This window comes from Thyridium curvatum (genome assembly GCF_004353045.1).
Source record: "Thyridium curvatum strain D216 chromosome Unknown NODE_6_length_784332_cov_80.453264, whole genome shotgun sequence".
Classification (NCBI taxonomy): Eukaryota; Fungi; Ascomycota; class Sordariomycetes; order Thyridiales; family Thyridiaceae; genus Thyridium; species Thyridium curvatum.
The window spans coordinates 575,087-593,655 of NW_022156761.1; the positions used below are offsets into that span (position 1 = coordinate 575,087).

The window sequence follows — 18,569 nt, forward strand, 5'->3', positions numbered from 1 at the left end:
GTCCTTATGAAACGAGGGTCTTTCCGGCTCCAACCGTACTGAGCGGAAATACGACCCGACCCGAGTTCAACTCTTGTTTGCACGCAATCAATGTTCGGGGAGCGCCTGTCAGCTCTAGGTGTTTCTCCGTAGATGCTGGTTCTCGCGAGCTCTCTGCCTCCTGCATTTGCTCTTCCTTGTTTGTATTGTTTAAACTGTAAAGCAATGGAGATACTTGTCTGTCGCATCTCCACTTTGGATACACTAATCACACCAGCTGTGTTTGGTGAGGGCCAATTTAGCATCTGTTGAGAGCTTGGGCATGACTAAGCACACCAGTCATCCTGGGTTTTGAAGCCTCGTGCTGACATGGCCTCGGAAACGCTTTGTCTTCCTCTTCAGAGTGTAGCTCAGTATAGCGCCATGCCAGTCGGCCACAAAGTGATATTCGAGCGCAAGTACAGGCTGAAGACGGCAGGCCCGCCAGCCGCACAAGCTCCGGGCCATCCCGGCAACCCCCGAACGCTTGCATTTGTCAACGTCGCCCATCCCGAGCAGGTCAAGGATCCGCTCACGCAGCGCAAGATCCGGCGCCATGTCGTGCTGACGTCCAAGCAGCCTCGGAGGCGAGCCTTCGACTCTGTCGACGTTGGCCCTTGCCGAGACGTCGCCCGGCCCCAGCTACAGCTTCCCACCCCGTCCTACTGGGGTGAGGTCAGGATATGCACCCACTTCAACCGCTTGTTCCAAGCCATGGACATGGTATCCAAGGGACTGGTATCCATAGCCGTGAACAACTTAGCCCATAATTCCGGGCCGAGGTTGTACGAGGGCTTGCACGACCTGCAGCGCCAGAACGAGCTGGGGAAGAGAGCACCCCTAGCCGAACTGAAGCAGTATACCGACTCCGTTAGCCTTGTACGAAGCTCCATCCTTTCAACGAGGGAGTACCAGGCTGGTCGCTATGCCATTGTCGGGACTGTTGTCTGTCTGGCATATTTCGAAGTGAGAAGACCATCGTGCCACCCCCTGAGCCGAGTTTCGAGACTAATCACCTTTGTACCAGGTGCGAGCCCGACGTAATTATGCGGGATGGGCGATGCATATGCAAGGGCTGGAGACTATCGTCAAACTCTACGGCGGTGTTGACACACTCGATTCTCATCAAGCAACCCGCCAGGCTTTGTTCCTGTAGGCATTCTTTACACCACGATCTCTTGTTGAGTGGTATCTAATCGCTCCAGCAGCACTGATGTCCTTGGATCACTGGCTTACGACGCCCGTCCACGCTTTGCACAAATACGTGACAGCTCCATGCCATGGAACGGTTCAGCAGGATCATCCTTACATGCTCCCCTCACATCAATAACGAGTGCTGCTTCACGGTCGGCTGACTTCTCATCAGTAGTCATCGACAGCGCTTTGCGATCGATTTCTCAATTAGCCGCCTTGGTCAACAACATACCTGGCAAATACGAGCACGAGATGGCCTTTGATCTTCTCATCCCGGTCTGCAGGATTTCGCATGATCTGCTATCGCTTCCTCGGCGAAATGAAGATATGCTATTGCCTTCGACACCCAAAGTACCGCTCTCTGCCATCGCCGAACTGGTCCGCGTCTCAGCCCTAGCTCTCGTGGCCACGGTGATAAGCACAACCAGCGGAGACGATCTCTATTGCACCGCGTACCGCAGCGGCGCCTGGCAGGACGTTCTACGTCGTACCGAGAGAGAGGACTGGGCCGGGCGGGAGGAGCTAAGGCTATGGGTGCTAGTCGTCCAGTCGACGATGGACTTGGGGCCGGTAAGGGCATGGCTCGTGGACGAGATCATTGACGCGATGGGCTCGTTGTCGCTGAGGACCTGGGACGAACTGGTGTCGTGCCTGCACCAGGTCGGCTGGGTGCGGCATCTGGCCATGCGAGAGATGGAACGCCTCAGGTTGAACATCGAAGCGTGTCTGGTACGCGAGTGGAATAGAATGTAGAGAATTGGCAGATCGGATGTTGAGAGTTGGGTAAATATTTAGCGTTTGGAGTTCATAGGCCAATGTACTCGGTGGAGTCTGGTCGGATACGTTGAATCTTGCTTAAGGATGCTCAATATTGGACTCTGCAACGACGGCTTAAATCTTGTTACAACCAATTCAATTCTGACTAGGAAAAAGGAAACCAGACTTAAAAACAAAGAATGAACCAGATTTCGAGGGCGTTTCTGAATCTCACTGAGAATGACTCCCAAGCAGTGATCATAACCTCTGCAACCTCAACCCATCCTCCTCCGCTAGTTCGTCTTGCGTGTGGTTGCCATGCAATTTCTTGATGTAAGCGTTGAAACGACCCGTGGTCTGAATTATATCCTCCAGGATCTCGAAGTCCAGCCGCTCCTTTTCCCACATGGCGTACTTTCGAGCCGTTGTGATTACGTTGCGTATCTCCCTCCCATTCATTTCGTGGTTCGCAAGTTGCGGGACATGGCTGATCAAGTCGCTAAAGTCAATGTTCTCCTTCAAACTCTGTAGTCGGCGTATAAAGTTCTCCCAGATCTTTATGCGGTGGTGTGTCTCCAGGTTGGGATAGTGAAGAGCCAGTTGAATACGCGACTTGAACGCCTCGTCGAATGTGTCGACGCGGTTGCTCGTAAGGATGAGGATGCCATCGTAGTACTCCAAGGTACGGAGGAAGACCGAGACTAGAGCATTGCGCTGCAGGTCCTCGAGACTCCGCTGTTCCAAGAACACATCGGCTTCGTCTAATAGAACGACACAGCCCCATGTCTTCCCCAAGTGGAGGACGGATTCCAGGTACGTCTCGACCATCTCTGACTCTGTTCCAATATCGCCGCAGGTGACCGGGTAGAGAGGCTTCTCGGCAATTTCGGCGACACTTTCTGCAGTGAGTGTTTTACCCGTTCCTTGACCTCCGTGAAGGAGAAGGATGAGGCCATTCCCCTTGCCATAGATCAAATCAGTCCCTCTCTCAGCCTCGAGATGGTTACTAACCAAAGCTTGGAGAAGTCGTTTTGTCTTTCTCTCTAGCACGAGATTCTCAAAGGCATCCTTGTTCCAGGCGACCTCGGAGATTTTATCAACCTCCAGATCGAGCCACTTTTTCCTCTTGAGGCTGTACCCCTTGATCGTCCGGGGTAGTAGGTAGAGGAATTCCTCGTCGGGAGGTGACTCACTCTTCATACGTTGAGGCCCTAGGTCATCTGAGACCTCCTTTTCCCCCAGTGACTTATCATGAGACTCTCTCTTGTGCAGCTCACGGTACATGCCAAGATCTATCATGAAGCGTTCTTCACCCGAGGAGTCTCGGGTCGGATCCTCGAGGTACGAGACAAAATGTCTGAAACGACACTTCCAGAACATCTCACCTCTACGGCGCAGAGTTTCAGTAGCCTGGTCGCCGGACCTCAAAGGCTTCACATCTAACTCATCGATTTTGAGCTCGGAGGATTGGTCGGAATCGAGTGAAAATTGCAAAATCGTTTTGCGATGAGAGAAGACTCCGTCAAAGTCCCAATGCTCGCAAACGATGGACCAGCAGCTCTTTCTCTTCATCTCCGCCGTTTCTTTCAAGGGACGAGTTGAGTGATCAAGCCAAGACGTGGCGAGATAACCGCAAATATCGTTGCCTTTCCCCTTCAAGAGTAGATCACCAGGCTTGAAAAGATACTCAATGGAAGAACTTGTGATGGTTCCCTTCCCAAGCAGCTTATCAACAGACTCGTACTCATTATTGAGCTCGCACAGGATGTACTCAAGCAGCAGTTGAAGCGAGGCCCTCTCGTTGCTAGGCAGTGTTGCCAAGAATTCAGCTAGAATTTCCCGGCTGTGGAAAATAGCAAGATATGGGGAGCTCAGGCTGATCGAATCCGCAATTACAGTACCATGCTCAACCTTGAAGTTGTTTGAACCGAACTTGCTGAGCTTCTTGAAAGCGGCCACTAGATTGGGCGTTCTTGTTTCGATATGCTCGGACGTGTGCCCGATTGGCGATAGAGAACCCTCTTCATCGTCTGTGACCTCAGGCGCCTTCATAGTCGATGGGTTGTAATGTCGAAACACGACAAACCCAATTTCCGGGCGTCTTTCTAGGTATGCATCAATGCTACGCACGGGCATGTTGCTCTTCAACGCTTTCGACTCGCCATCCCCAAAGACCCACTGAGGGTGATCAAAGTAGTAGGGGCCTTTGCCACCGTCTCCTATGTGATGAATGATTTTCTTCCGGGACGCTGGCTCGAAGGTCAGTTGACTACACCGGACCAAATTAGCCAGATAAGCTTGAAATGCCCCGGGACTCGTTGTTGCGTCCTCGGGAAGCCCTAGAATGTTAGCATCGATCATTCGAGGAACTGCGGCCTCGCTGCTGCCTGGAAGGGAGGAAATTGGGCTTCCCTCATTGGTGATACTTCGAGGACTATGACGGCGTCTTTTTGGATATGAACTAGTTGTTTCTTCTGGGCTCCTTGTTAGCATCATGAGGCGACGTGATACGCCCTCTGCAGAGCTGGATGTGTAGCATTGGTATGACCAACCAGCGAAGAAAACTTGTTCAGTATCGCCAGAATCCCTCGCTTCTAACCTTTCCATTATTTTTCTCTTTCTGAGTTCCTGTTGCATAAGCATTAAGCAACTAGGTGGACTAGGAAAGTCAGGTGGACTAGACCGAAAGACAGAACGCAGCCCGCATCAGTTTTCGCCGTGGGACTTCCAATGAAAACAGACACACAAAGAACCTACAAATTTATATGGGTGTCATTAGTGGTCACGCCTATGGCATTACCGTGCGGCGGTGCCGGCTCTGGGTTGGTGTCGCTTGGTGCCTGAAGCAAGCCAGTATTCTTCCTAAGCTCACGCCGCTCTAATGCAACGAGGTCGCGCCGCTCTGTCTCGAAAGCGCTACCTTTGCTTCGATCATCAGAGATTGTTAGGTGCACAGACTTGGCTTTGGAGCTGGGGAGCGTTTTTGGGACTATATGGTCTGGTGCGTGTCTCGACGTGCGGTCTTGTAGGCGTTGATTCTTGTGGGGTTGGGTAGGCAGAGTCGGAGTATCGCTGTGTTCATCGTCTGTTGTTGCTTGTTCTCCGTCGCTGTCTTCCTCTCCTCCTTCTCCTTCTTCCCCTCCTTCTTCATCAGCTTCTTCTTCCCTATCTTCTCCTATTTCTCCTTCTTTATCATCGCCTAACTTAACTTCAAAGGTGCTGACATCGCCACCAGCACCATGGTCCAAAGTGTCACCGGAACTGAGGGCGGAATTTCGTTGTGCGGAAAGTCTCCCTGGAAAACGTGGCCCGGATTGTTGCCTTGGTCTCTCCTTGGCCGAGAGTCGTGCCTGAGAGGATCCGTTCATTGCGAAAGACCCCATAGAATCTCGTTTGGGTGGTTCCAAGTCTAATAATTGATATTTGTCGGAAATGATATTGGCGGTAGTACATGTAAAATGTAGGTTGTTGTGTCAAAGAGGCCAAGGTAGTGTCTGACCAGAAACGGATTCGAGAAGCATCTGCAAGCAGCATGCAGGGCTGAGCTCGCCTCTCAAAAGGTTCGTTTGTGCGGTCCGAAATTGTGTGTGGCGAGGGGTTGGGCGAGTAACACCGTAGAAGGGGCGGTGTCGAATCTGCCTTACCACCTCCCACGAATAGGACAGTGCCACGAGATCGAGCGACCAACAGAAATCAGTCGTTCCATGACGCAGCCGATGCGTCAGCTAATTACAATTCAACATATTCAGGCCACACACTCAGCGACTACCCCTCAACGGGTGCCGCCGACAACAATCCGAGCAGCCTCTTCCATCAGACGTAGCACCAAGATGTAGAAACACCTCCTATGAACAGGCGATTTGAGCACCAATCCTGTTCCACTGTAGACCTTTTGAGCACATTGTATACGCTCAGGCTGTCACATCATGGAGAAGATTGATGCTTTTCGATCCTTTTACTCCGGACCGGAGAACGTGCACGAGTAAGGATATGTCCAAGTCCCTTCCCACTATCAAGGGAACCGAAATAACAGACTCGATGTGGACAGTAAAGAACTTTTCACCGAAGTTTTCCGGGAGGCAATGCAGGCATTCCAAAGCGAGCTCTCGAAGGACAGCACAAAGGTACAATGGCTGTACAATTCGCGGCTCGATAGCCTCGAAGAGGTGCTCTCAGCCACCGTCAATGCTCAGGCTCAGTATGAATCGCAAAAAGACAAGTCGACCATGCGACGGACGCTCGTGGACTTGTCAAAGAAAATCCATTATTACGGAAAGGTCCTGGATGTCATGGTACAGCATCATCCAGAGTATGTATCTCTGGTGTGGGGTGCCATGAAAGTTTTGTTTGTGGTAAGTTTGTCCCTTTCGTTGCGACTCTCAGCAGGCAGGTTGCCTAATACGACGTACAAAGGGGGTTGTGAATCATCAGAATCTGCTTTCAACCCTTGCGGGTGCTCTCTGCCAGATTGCCGACATTTTGCCACGAGTCGAGTTGAGCATACAGCTCTATTCAACATCTTACATGAAGCAAATCGTGGTGCCCCTCTACACAAGCATCTTGAAGTTCCTCGTGCGTGCCCTCCGCTGGTACCAGGAAAGCAGGACCATGCGAGCCATACACGCCATAACCCGACCAGCCGAGCTCTGCTACAATGATATCATTGCAGAAATATCATCACTGTCGCAAAGACTATCAGAGCTAGCTCTTGTCAGCGGCCTTGCTGAGCAACGAGACCTGCATACTAGATTGCGCCTTATGCATTTGGACATGACGCGACTGAGAGATGTCGTGCTACAGATGAAGGACTCGATGGCCGCCGAGCAGGTTATCAACGCCTCGGCGAGGATTGAGTTTCGCCAACAGTTGACATCAATCCAGGTAACTCAATTTGTCGATATCCTCTCCAAGGCACCACTTCTTGACCCGCTCAAGTCACTCGAGTCATCCGTATTCCTGCGTAAACGGCGTCGACATATATCAGTACCTTATAGCCTCCGTTTCTGGTTCACGACGGAAATGCAGAATTGGAATCAGGGACATGGTTCAGGTTTTGTTATGATTGACGGGACGTGGAAGCTGCGGCATATCGTTCGCGATTTCTGTACTGACTCGATCATGTCGCTGCAAGAAGCGAAAACTCCTGTCATCTGGGCCCTAAAGCCCGCAGACTTCCCGCAACAGGCGGATAGTCAGGTTTGGTCCATCGACATCCTCAAAATCCTCATAGCTCAAGCTATCCGACTCAATTTGACCATCCAAACAGACTCCGAGCTATCCCCACGACTACGAGCTTGCAACACTGCGATGACCTACGAAGAATGGCTACAGATCCTCGCCTCAGTGCTCCAGAACATCCCATACCTTTACATGTTCATAGATTTGGAACTTGTCTCCCATCCAATGGACGACAGTAAGCGTTCGTGGCCTCGGGCAATCCAGAGAGTGCTCGCCGAGCTTTCGCAGCGGGGCTGTGGTTGTGTCATCAAGGTTGCTCTGATAAGCTACGGATCCCACGTATTTACAACTTCAGCTATCGGCGGAGACGCACCTCCTGTGGTACGCGTTACGGATAATTGTTCTCGGCAGGGCTCGGCGAGATACTCTAAACTAAGAGTTGGAACGCTCGCACGGAGAGCAAGAAAGCAAGAAACCAGACGGGGTGCGAGGAGGACGGAGCTCTAGGGGAGAGATGAGGTCACGAGCTTATTGGGTCAAGGCCAAGGAGCATACTACTGGTTTTATTGATCTCGTGGCGTGGATGCATGCAAGCAGGAGGATCGGAGTTGGTGGTGGTTGAACGGACGGTGGATTAAGTTAGGTACATTATGTATGTAGTTGAGGTTCAGTAGCGCAGCTGGCACCAGCTGCCTCCGCCAAGATCACCCCTCCGGTAAGCCAAGCGGCCAAGCTTATCAATCACTGATAGCGGGGGCTCTGACTCTAATCGGCCTCAAAATTTCCAAAATTTCAACCCCGCCACTCTCTGGCTTTGAAATCGTTATTCAACCCCCTAACAAAACATCCCAGAGGCGCATTTTGTGAGTTTTGCCCAAAATGTCGTCGATGGATGTAGATATGGACGCTCCCGTGTCCATCGCCTCGGGTGGAACCGCTCAGACTGGCGCAACGTGAGTTCTATCCCTCCCTTTCCCATACTTATTGCCGATAAGAAAAGAGATCCTGGACTGACTTGACTTCGTTTCCAGTATTCTCTGTTGCAACTGCTCTGCCCCGATCGATGGCACCACCTCCGCCAACGCCCTCTGCTACGACTGTATCAAGCTCACTGTCGACATCTCCCAAGGCATCCCCCGCGAAGCGAATATCCAGTTCTGCAAAGACTGCGACAGATGGCTCCTGCCGCCCAACAGCTGGGTCGTGGCAGCGCCTGAATCGCGCGAGATGCTTGCCCTGTGCCTGAAGAAGCTGAGGGGCTTGAATAAGGTCCGCGTCATCGACGCCAGCTTCATCTGGACAGAGCCCAACTCAAGACGAGTGCGCGTCAAGCTCACGATCCAGGACTCGGTCGCGGAGGGTGTTGTGCTGCAGCAAAGCTTCGAGGTGGTCTACGTCGTCGGCACCCACCAGTGCCCCGAATGCCAAAAGTCATACACGGCGAACGTGTGGAGGGCGTGTGTCCAGGTCAGACAAAAGGTGCTGCACAAGCGTACCTTTTTGTTCCTGGAGCAGCTGATCATGAAGCACGGTGCGCATCGGGATACCCTCAACATCAAGGAAGCCAAAGACGGCATCGACTTCTACTTCTCGCAAAGGAATCAGGCTGTCAAGTTTGTCGACTTTCTCAAGTCTGTCGTTCCCGTGTTTGTCAAGAACTCCCCAGAACTCATTTCCGAAGACATTCACACGTCGACCAAGTCCATGAAATTTGCCTTCTCGGTGGACATCGTCCCCATCTGCAAAGACGACCTTGTCGCCCTCCCGCTGGAGCTGGCCAAGAGGATAGGAAACATCTCGCCCATCTGCCTGTGCTGGAGAATTGGAACTTCGGTCAACCTGCTGGACCCACAGACTCTCACCAGTGCCGAGATTGCCGCTCCGATATACTGGAGAGAAAAGCATCAGTTCGGTGCTCTGGCAGACATGAAAGAGCTGGTCGAGTTTGTTGTGCTGGATATTGAGCCCACCGGCTACCGAAAGGGCAAGTGGGTGCTCGCCGAAGCCACTGTCGCCAGGGCCTCGGACATGGGCGCCAACGACACCACCTATTTCACCCGCACGCACCTTGGACACATGCTGCAGGTCGGCGACTCGGCCATGGGCTACCTGCTCACTGGGACCAACTTCAACAGCGCCGAGCTCGACGCCATTGAGGAGTCGCACGCCTACGGCTCCACCATCCCCGACGTCGTCCTGGTCAAGAAGCACTGGCCCCGCAAGCAGAAGAACCGCAAGCGCCACTGGCGGCTCAAGCGTATGGCCAAGGACGAGGGCGAGCTGCTTCCCAAGAAGTCTGACCAGGCCCGCATGGATGCCGAGTACGAAACCTTCCTGCGCGACGTCGAGGAGGACGACGAGCTGCGCGCTGCTCTGGCGCTGTACAAGAACACCAACAAGAAGAAGCTGCAACAGCAACAGGGCGGTATGGACGTGGACAGCATGAGCGTGGCGGGCACGGAGATGACGGAGGATGTCGACGGTGATGACGCGCCGCGGGTAGACATGGAAGAGCTGCTGGATGATTTTGACGAGCTTGCGATTGAGGACCAGCAATGAGCCTGTTGCAAAATAGCCTTGCGCTACCAAGGTTCATAATATCTGCTTTTTCAGGCGTTATGGGAATTATATGAGGGTTGATAGACCGGAGCATCATCATTAGGGCGAATAGCATCATCTGAAATCGGAAAAGTTTTGACAGTTATTTGTATTTGACCATCTCTCGTACCATGGCCAGTGCCTTGACCCATTTTCAATAACCAGTTACCCATGTAACTAACTCCAGACAATGAAGGAACACATTAGAAAATCTTACTCAACACCCTCTGCACCTGCTCGGGCTGCTCTATCCTCTCCTTCTTCTTCTTGTCGACCAGGGGTATCTGCTTAAACGTCGTCGTGCGCTCCTCCGCGGCGCCGCCGTCCTTCTCGCTCTTCTTACTCTTCTTGCTCCTCTTCCCAGCAGCCGCGGCGTCGTCCTCGTCGCGGTCCGCGGCCTTGCGCTTCGCCTCGCGCTTGGCGCGCATGCCGTCGAGCACTTTGGCCTGCTCGACGTTGCGCACAAACTCCTTGTTCTCGCGCGTCGTCTTTGCGATCTCGGCGCGCATGCGGCTCGTGCGCTCGGCGTTCTCGGCCGAGATCTGCTCCGTCAGGTGGTGCCACTTGAAGCCCTTGAGGTAGCGCAGCGTCCAGATGTCGTCGCGGTAGTAGCTGCCCTTCTTGCCGCCGATGGTCTGCGCGTTGAGCAGCTCGCAGGCGCGCTTGGCGTCCTTCTTGCGCACGAACTCGACCCAGCCCTCCGTGTATGACTTCTTCTTGTTGCCCCCCGCGCGCACGCGCCGGGCGTGGGCCGCCGGGTCCTCGGGCGAGCAGAAGATGCGGTTGATGGCGCCGTGGGCCTCGAGCAGGGAGCGTAGCTTCTGGGGCTTCATGAAGGGCGGCAGGCGGGAGATGTAGACCACGCCCGACTTGCGGACGGCGGCCTCGCTGGCCACGAGGTTCTTTTTGGAGAGGGGCTTGGAGAGGCCTGGGAGCTCGTGTTGGGACTGGGGCTTGGTCTTTTGTTTTGTGTCTTGTTCTTCTTCTTCTTCCTCCTCCTCCTCTGCCGCGAAGGGTTCTTCGCCGTCCTCTGATTCGTGCGGTTGGCTGGTGCTGATGTCGAGAGACTCTTGGCGGAGCTGGGCGGCTGCGGCGTCGTCGTGGTCTTCTTCATCTTGATCGCTTGCCCTGTCTTCCTCGTCGCTACCGGAGCCGGCATCGCTCAGGGCGTCCTCGTCGTCGCTGGCATCGCTCAGGGCGCCCTCGTCGTCGCTGGCATCGTCGACTTTTCTGCGCTTGGCGGTGCGGCCGCCGCCTTTCCTCAGCTCCTCGGCCTCGGAGTCGTAGCCCTGGCTGCCGTCGTCGTCGCTCTCCTCGGCGTCGAGGAACTGGTTGCGCTTCTCGAGAGGCATCTCTTTTGGGACTGGCGAAATTGACGCTGTCGGTTATGTACAATAGCAAGATGTTGAGGCGCAACCGAATTGTCCCACCAGAAGCCTGTCCCTCTCAGTGCGGTTCTAGCTTGGCGATCCTCAGAAAATTTATTTGGAGGCGGCGCTTATCGATAACACGGCACTTGGGGTCCTTATCTTATCGGTGACGATATCTCTTGGTGGGGCATCACCGGGTCTACACACGATATGGTGGGGGTGCAATTGAAGGTGTGAGTAGATCGTCGTACAAGTTTGCCACAGCTGCTCCTCTCTCAATTGATGCCTATTGTTCTTGATATACCGTGATCCCAACTTGTTCCTGTCCGGCACTCCCACATATCAATCAACACATCCAATAAAGCAATAGAAGACAACAGTCCGAGATGTCGGTCGAGGTCCTCACCACCATCTCCCCCACCACCAACGAGCCCATCCTCACGCGCAATGGCATCTCCGAGGCCGACCTCCAGCTGCTGCCGAAGACCTCGCTAGAGGCCTTCAAGGCGTGGAGGACGACCAAGCTCGCGGACCGGCAGATCATCGTACGCAAGGCCATCGAGAACCTGGAGAAGAACGTCGACGAGCTTGCGCTCGAGCTCACGGTGCAGATGGGCCGGCCGATCGCCTACACCGCCAAGGAGGTCACGACGGCAGTCAAGAGGGCCGAGTACCTGCTCAAGATCAGTGACGAGGTGCTCAAGGACACGGACGGCGAGGCGGAGAAGGGCTTCAAGAGGTTCATCCGCAAGGTTCCCGTCGGGCCGGTCCTTATCATCTTTGCGTGGAACGTACGTTTTGGCCAACCTTGATCAAGCTCAAGAAAATATCACGAAACTTACTGACTGAACGTTTGACAGTACCCCTACCTTATCCTCGTCAACGCGCTGATTCCAGCACTCCTCGCCGGCAACACCGTCATCCTCAAGCCGTCGCCTCAGACCCCGACGGTTGTGGAGCAGGTCGCCAAGGCCTTTGAAGAGGCGGGCCTGCCGAAGGGCGTTCTACAGTACTTCCACTCCGGCTCTCCCACGACAATTGAGTCCATCGTCAGGAACCCCGATATTGCATTGGTATGCTTCACCGGATCCGTTGCTGGTGGATTGGCGGTGCAGAGCGCAGCCTCGGACCGCATCGTCAATGTCGGTCTCGAGCTCGGAGGCAAGGACCCCGCATACATCCGAGACGATGTGGACATCGCATGGGCTGCCGAGGAGATTGTAGACGGTGCTGTCTTCAACTCGGGCCAGAGCTGCTGCTCGATCGAGCGGGTCTACGTCGACGAGAAGATCCACGACAAGTTTGTCGAGGCGGTCCAGAACGTGCTCAAGGCTTACAGGCTGGGCGACCCGTTCGACAAGGCGACGCACGTGGGTCCCGTCATCTCCAAGAGGTCCAAGGAGACGATCGAGGGCCACATCAAGGATGCGCTGAGCAAGGGCGCCAAGGACGCGACGCCGGACAACGAGACGTTCAACACGCCCCCGACTAAGGGCAACTTTGTCAAGCCTACGCTGTTGACGGGCGTCAGCCACGAGATGGCCGTCATGAAGGACGAGACCTTTGGACCGGTCATTCCTGTGATGAAGGTCAAGAACGACGAGGAGGCGGTGCGACTCATGAACGACAGCGAGTTTGGCTTGACGGCGAGCATCTGGACCAAGGACGTGGAGAAGGCCGCGGAGCTAGCGGACGATGTCGAGGCCGGCACCGTCTTTGTCAACAGATGCGACTACCCGAGTCCGGTAAGGCTTCCCTTTCTTGTCGTTTCCTTTCCCATATGGGAAATGTCCCTTTTCTTATCGAATTGTGCTGTAATTTCTGGGAGATGACGATACGCCAGAGTCTTTGCTAACGCGCATTCCAACGGGCAGGATCTCGCGTGGACGGGGTGGAAGAACTCGGGCAAGGGGCAGACCCTGAGCAGGTTTGGCTTTGACCAGTTCGTCAAGCTCAAGAGCTACCACCTGAAGGACTACCCCAAATAGAGCGGAAAGAGAAAGTCCACTCGAGGAGTGGTGCCGTGGCGTTGTTCTGGATCTGCGCCCTGTGGTTTGGGCTGGGGACGCGACGCCTTTTTTTTGGTAGTGGGGGGTTCTTGGGGCGATCTGGTTCGCGGCGGATGAAGCAAGGGAGTCCAGTCCTTTATGGTGGTGCCACGCAATTAGACTCCGGTAGACACGACAGCCCGAATTCACACTTTTGCACGCGAGATACTTTCCTGAATTGCCCTGTCCACCTGAATGGCATACCTGGAGATCTCATGTGGCTTAATCCCTCCGAAACGCGGGTAAAGGCTGACTGTCACGTAGCAGCGCTGGGAGGAGGAGTAGCAGAAAACCCTCATCACGGTCAACCGTTGGTGCTAACCTCTCCGCCCTTGACAGACGTGCAGCGTGTGAGATTACTTGCCGTATTTGTAGATGTTTTCACGCTCTTGTTTCCTCTCCTTTTCCTCTTTGGGAACCACAGGGAATGGCGGCCAACCCGTCTTGGACGTAACGGTTTTATTTCCTGCCCATCCCGGGCGCGTCATGCGGCCGTCCAAGTGAACTCTGTACAGCTTACGGGCGCGGCTATTGAGCAGGGTAATGCCTCGGAGATTCCTCTGCAAATTATGGTCCCTTGGCCAGCAAGCCATCCAGCCAGCCAGAGCAGTGCGCTGCGTGCAAAGGGGTGAAGAGGGGGCGGGAATAGGTATGAGTATGGCCCGGCATTCCAGCTCTGCCTCACCAACGCACCGCCCATTCCAGTCGCTGCTCTGACCGCGCTCTCGCTCCCGGGATCCACCCGGCGACGACCCGCCGCCCCCTGTGTCCGCTGCCCGGCCTCTTTGGGCACCAGAGCTCGACCTCTCTGCCCGACCACTCACCACTGTTCACCACTGGTTCGCCGCCGCACTCTTCCATTCTGGCCACATTCCAGAGCACCTCCGTGGAAACGGACCGGTGCGTCTCACCTGCCTGGGGCCCTTGCCAAAAGGGAAGGCCGCTCGTTAGGTAGTGGCAGCCTCGCACATGGCTTTCTGTGCTTTTCCATCCCTGCGGGATTGATTGACTGTGCCCTCTGCACTTTTTTGTACGGGATGCTTTGTCGTTTCGTATTGGATATCGGCCTCAGCATGCCAGCTTACGTCTTGCGTATGACACCCGGGCAGCGGAACGAGAGAGGTCTCATACATATTGTGCCGGTTCCTCTTCCCATCTTCCCTCGTAGCTAGGTTTGTGACGTGCACGACCGAGCAACCGACTTGCCAGGACTTGACTTGGCTTGACAGGACAGCCCATTCTTTACTCCACCCGACTGAGGAAGCGTGGGTGATACCCTTGATCGTCCCTCGTTTTCCGTTTCCCCATCTAGGATTGAAGCCCATTCCAGTCGTCGCCCTACCACCCCGAACCCTCCTTCGGTGAGCCGGTAGATGGAATAAAGGGAAGCCCGCTGCCCCGTCTTTATTCCTTCCGTTCTCCTTCTTGCCCGGCATACATACCTATCCACACGTACACCGCGCTGTGTGTTAGTTAGCTGCCGCCGCTGCCGCTTGCTGCTTTTGTTGCTGCTGTTCTGTATGTGCATCAAAGGGAGCTGAGGGGACTCGGAGGAACAAAGAGCGTAGGACCACACCTGCGCTGCTCTTTCTTCGACCACCTGCCCTCGTCGCATTCTTTTCTTTCTTTAAACCGCCCCAATCCTCTTTCTTTCGTTATCTACTTCTTTTTTTTTTCTTCTTCTTCCTACCCGTACAACCCCGCTGTTGTCGCGCTGGGTCTTTGTTTTTTTCAGAGTTGGGCCAATTTGCAACACGTCGGGCACGAGATTCAGTCCCAGCACTGGCACCAGGGCAACCCACGACCAACTTGTCGTCTGAAGTCTGAACAATAGACCTGGCAGAGCATTGACGCGTCTTCGCCCTCCGTCTATTGACATTCTTTTGAATTTATTGCTCGCCGCCGACGAAGAGCATTTCGCCCAGCATAAATCCCGCCAACCTCGACACAACAGGTCTGGGATCTGACAACACCAAGACCAACTCCAACACCAAAACCCAACTTACACGCGCTTCGCTCGCTCACCCACAGCCAGCATCACCACTTCGATACCCCAAAGCACCATCAGAGCTCGATATTTCTCGCTCTGATCAACTCGCTTTTTTCGCCTTTTCAGCAATTTCGTGATACCCCCCTTTTTATTTCGATTTTCTCCTCCCTTCAGACTCGCCCAACATGCACTGCCTCAACGTCATGGCCTACGCCCACCGCCTGCAGGACTTCTGCCGCATCCGCCGCAAGAAGAAGCAGGGCCTCAAGATTGTAAGCATTTTTTTTTTCTCATTCACATTCATACATGCATAAATTCAGACAGCCAAGCTAACCAAAGACCTACTACCAACACAGTCCGCGCCCTTCAACTTCAAGAAGGAAGAGTCCATCCTGCCCGGCATCTCGGATGATGAGTACGTTCATGACCCTTGACTTCTACCACTTATACCCCCAAGACTAACTTGTAAAAAAAAAAAATAGAATCTCCATCCTCCGCGAGAAGGCCGCCGCGTCCCGCATCGGCATCGCCGACTTCCGCGTCGGAGGCGGAGGCGCCCTGCACCACTCGCACACCTACTCGCACTACCATCACACTACCACGGGCCCGCACAGCTACAACCACCACCAGCGCCGGCCCATGCCCTCGGCCCTGTCCGCCCGCCGCGGCGGCTCCCTGTGCCTCAACCCCGTCGACCCCTCCGCCCTGCCCATGGGCCGCACGAGCCCCAACGTCGGCCTCGGCCTCGGCATGGACCTGGGCCTGTCGCACCACCACCAGCAGCAGCAGCAGCAGCAGCTGGACGGCGGCAGCGACTACTCTTCGCCCGTGTCGTCGACGACCAAGATCTGCCGCTGCGGCGGTGTGGCCGCCTCGGAGCGCAGCGTCAGCCCGCAGGGTAGCTTCCTCGGTCTGGAGAAGGAGATGAGTCTCTGAGCGAGGGTCGCATGTGAGAACACGTGTGTCTGTTGTTCGTTTCTTATCGGCTCTGGGGACGGGACTCTTCAGAGGGGTCTGAAGCTTTTACTTGTACACACTTTTTGGGATTGGTTGTGTGCCGGTGAGGATGGTTCTTTTTGTCTTTTGTGTCTGTGTGGGAAAGGGAGGGAAAATACCCCATGGGATATCATTGTGGCTTTCTGCGAAAAGGAAGCTGGTTGACGAGTGATTTGGCAGGAAGGGGTGGCTTACACTCTCTGCTCTACGGCGATCAACTCACGGTATCCTCTCGGGCAACGGCGTTACAGGAGGAGCGGCTACTTGTCTTTGTGCAGGCATAAGGACGAAACGGATGGATGGACAAGGGGAAATGGGAAGGATTCAGGGTGCCATCCGGTCTAATACACGACACACTTTTACTCGACCAGGCAGGGCACTTGAAAGAGCGGGAAGACTGATACCACTACGGAAATAAACACAAACATCACAAGGCATTAGATTGACCAGAAGAAGGGGAAAACTTAATCCAGAAAAAAGAGAGCGTAGGACTTTTGTGTTTTGCCTTTCGATACTTCTCATAGCATTAGATCAAACGGAAAAAATGCCCAGTAGAACAAGATTTCTTCATCAAAGAAACAGACCCAGATGGTGCCACGCGTGATCACCAAAGACAAAAAAGGGGGAAACAGCATGCCCAAATAATCACCGCAGCCACCCCTCGTATATCCCCAACTCCTCCCTCCTCGCCCCCTCCAGCTGGCCACGCACCTCGAGCAACTTGACCCTGGCCCCTTTCTCCTTGCTCCACCCCTCGAGGAACGCCTTGAGCCTCGCAGCCGTCTCCTCGTCGTCCCGGACCAGCAGCGCCAAAGCATCAAACCCGCCCGCTCCGGGGACGACGCCGCCGTACACGCCCTCAACCCGGTCGGCCAGCGCGTCGAGCAACTCCGTCTGCGAGGGCGGCTCGATGGGCACGCCGCTGGCCTCGCCCATGCGGCGGGTCAGCGCGCGCACCGCGTCCAGCGCCCCGCGGATGTCTCCGGTCCCGTTGCCCCCGTCGCCGCGCAGCACGGCCGCGAGCTCCTCGTTGCGCGCCTGCAGCTCGTCCCACAGCGCCGTGGCGGCGGCGCCCTCGCGCGCCCGCCACGCGAGCACCTGCTTCACCATGCCCGGCGTCTCGGAGCCGCACGTCACGTCGCACATGCGTAGCGCCACGCCGGCCGGCAGGCCCACGCCCGCGGTCGCCGTCTCGGTGTCCCAGGTCACCGACTTGCCGTCGACGACGCCGACCAGCGCCGAGGCGAACCCCGGCGCTCCGGGCTCGGGCAGGCCCGACAGGATGGAAGGGGAGAAGCGGCGGTACTTGAAGGAGCCGTAGACGGCGGCCGCGACGTCGAAGCCCGACCCCACCTTGCCCTGGGCGGCGCAGTGCGCGGCCTGCGCGAGGTTGTGCAGCGTGGCTTTGCCTGCCGGCGTGGAGAGGTCGAACTGGCTCGGCGCGAGGTAGTGCGCCAGCAGAGCGGCCGTGAGGGAGGTGACCAGCGCGGCCGAGGAGCCGAGGCCGGTCTTGTTGGCCTTGCGGAGGGTGGTGGGGAAGCGGGCGAAGCGGCCGCTGCCGGTGGTGCTGCCAGCGCCGCCACCGGTGACGGTGGAGGACGAGGAAGAGGTGGAGGACGAGCCGGAGGACTGGGAGTAGTAGTCGTTGTCGGCGAGGATGGCGAGGCGGGCCGACTTGATGCTGTGGGCCGGGTGCTGGTGGGAGGTGCGGGAGATGTAGGTCAGGGCGTAGGCGAGGGCCGTCTCGACGAAGGGGTTGGGCGAGAAGGTCGAGCCGCTGGTGTGAGTGAGGGCGGTCAGTCTTGGGAGGGGCTGTGGGAAACGGGATTGGGGCATTCGGGTCTTGGGGAGTGGGAAGCAAGCAAGAGACATGAGATGGATGGATGGTGTGAGATCTCGCAGGAGAACACAACAAAAAACACACTTACATCTGGAGCTGTGTGACCGAGATGCCCCCGTCCTCGTCAGCAAGGTGGTACCCGTACCGCCACTGGGCCTCGAGGAACTGGGGGCTCTCGACGACGATCTCGGTGAGCTGGACGCCGGGGCTGGTGGTGATCTCCTGGGCGATGACGTTGATGCGGGCGCTCAGGCCGTAGACGAGGCCGGTGTAGGCGCGGTCGAGGACGAGGTAGCCGCCGGTGAAGAGGACCTTGCCCGGCGCCGAGATGGCGGTGGTGGGGTTGGGGCCGGCCATTGCTTGCTCGCTGTCTCCTGATCCTGTCGATCCGTCGATCCAGCCGTGCGGGGTGGGTAAGGCTTGTATCTGCCGGGTTCCGCGCGGGAGCAAGGAGGAGGTGGGTGGTGTGCCGGAGAAGCAGCTGATTGTTCTTCTTCCCAAATGAGGGCAATGGCACAGCAAAGGAGGGGAGGGTTGGAACGCGGGTGAGGAGACGACAGGACGGGCGTCTGTATCCCGCA

General features: G+C 55.7%; 7 protein-coding genes across 7 annotated transcripts; 4 read left to right on the plus strand and 3 right to left on the minus strand.

Moving 5' to 3' along the window:
* Positions 1 to 402: 402 nt before the first annotated feature.
* E0L32_001656 (uncharacterized protein) lies at positions 403 to 1,965 on the plus strand (the record flags this gene model as incomplete). The annotated part of the gene is made up of 3 exons (XM_031135759.1): positions 403 to 984; positions 1,046 to 1,170; positions 1,224 to 1,965. The coding sequence occupies 3 exons, from the start codon at positions 403 to 405 to the stop codon at positions 1,963 to 1,965; spliced, it is 1,449 nt and encodes a 482-aa protein (XP_030990907.1).
* Positions 1,966 to 2,226: 261 nt separating this feature from the next.
* On the minus strand, positions 2,227 to 5,336 carry E0L32_001657 (uncharacterized protein; the record flags this gene model as incomplete). The annotated part of the gene is made up of 2 exons (XM_031135760.1): positions 2,227 to 4,492; positions 4,726 to 5,336. 2 exons carry the CDS (start codon positions 5,334 to 5,336, stop codon positions 2,227 to 2,229), a joined length of 2,877 nt encoding a protein of 958 aa, XP_030990908.1.
* Positions 5,337 to 5,894: 558 nt separating this feature from the next.
* On the plus strand, positions 5,895 to 9,705 carry E0L32_001658 (uncharacterized protein; the record flags this gene model as incomplete). The annotated part of the gene is made up of 5 exons (XM_031135761.1): positions 5,895 to 5,950; positions 6,017 to 6,320; positions 6,382 to 7,527; positions 7,999 to 8,009; positions 8,178 to 9,705. The coding sequence occupies 5 exons, from the start codon at positions 5,895 to 5,897 to the stop codon at positions 9,703 to 9,705; spliced, it is 3,045 nt and encodes a 1,014-aa protein (XP_030990909.1).
* Positions 9,706 to 9,947: 242 nt separating this feature from the next.
* E0L32_001659 (uncharacterized protein) lies at positions 9,948 to 11,096 on the minus strand (the record flags this gene model as incomplete). Its single annotated transcript, XM_031135762.1, has 1 exon — positions 9,948 to 11,096. One exon carries the CDS (start codon positions 11,094 to 11,096, stop codon positions 9,948 to 9,950), a length of 1,149 nt encoding a protein of 382 aa, XP_030990910.1.
* A 404-nt stretch (positions 11,097 to 11,500) lies between these two features.
* On the plus strand, positions 11,501 to 13,102 carry E0L32_001660 (uncharacterized protein; the record flags this gene model as incomplete). The annotated part of the gene is made up of 3 exons (XM_031135763.1): positions 11,501 to 11,905; positions 11,975 to 12,859; positions 12,989 to 13,102. The coding sequence occupies 3 exons, from the start codon at positions 11,501 to 11,503 to the stop codon at positions 13,100 to 13,102; spliced, it is 1,404 nt and encodes a 467-aa protein (XP_030990911.1).
* Positions 13,103 to 15,337: 2,235 nt separating this feature from the next.
* Positions 15,338 to 16,088, plus strand: E0L32_001661 (uncharacterized protein; the record flags this gene model as incomplete). Its single annotated transcript, XM_031135764.1, has 3 exons — positions 15,338 to 15,424; positions 15,473 to 15,567; positions 15,635 to 16,088. 3 exons carry the CDS (start codon positions 15,338 to 15,340, stop codon positions 16,086 to 16,088), a joined length of 636 nt encoding a protein of 211 aa, XP_030990912.1.
* Positions 16,089 to 16,793: 705 nt separating this feature from the next.
* On the minus strand, positions 16,794 to 18,345 carry E0L32_001662 (uncharacterized protein; the record flags this gene model as incomplete). Its single annotated transcript, XM_031135765.1, has 2 exons — positions 16,794 to 17,925; positions 18,077 to 18,345. The coding sequence occupies 2 exons, from the start codon at positions 18,343 to 18,345 to the stop codon at positions 16,794 to 16,796; spliced, it is 1,401 nt and encodes a 466-aa protein (XP_030990913.1).
* Positions 18,346 to 18,569: the final 224 nt, after the last annotated feature.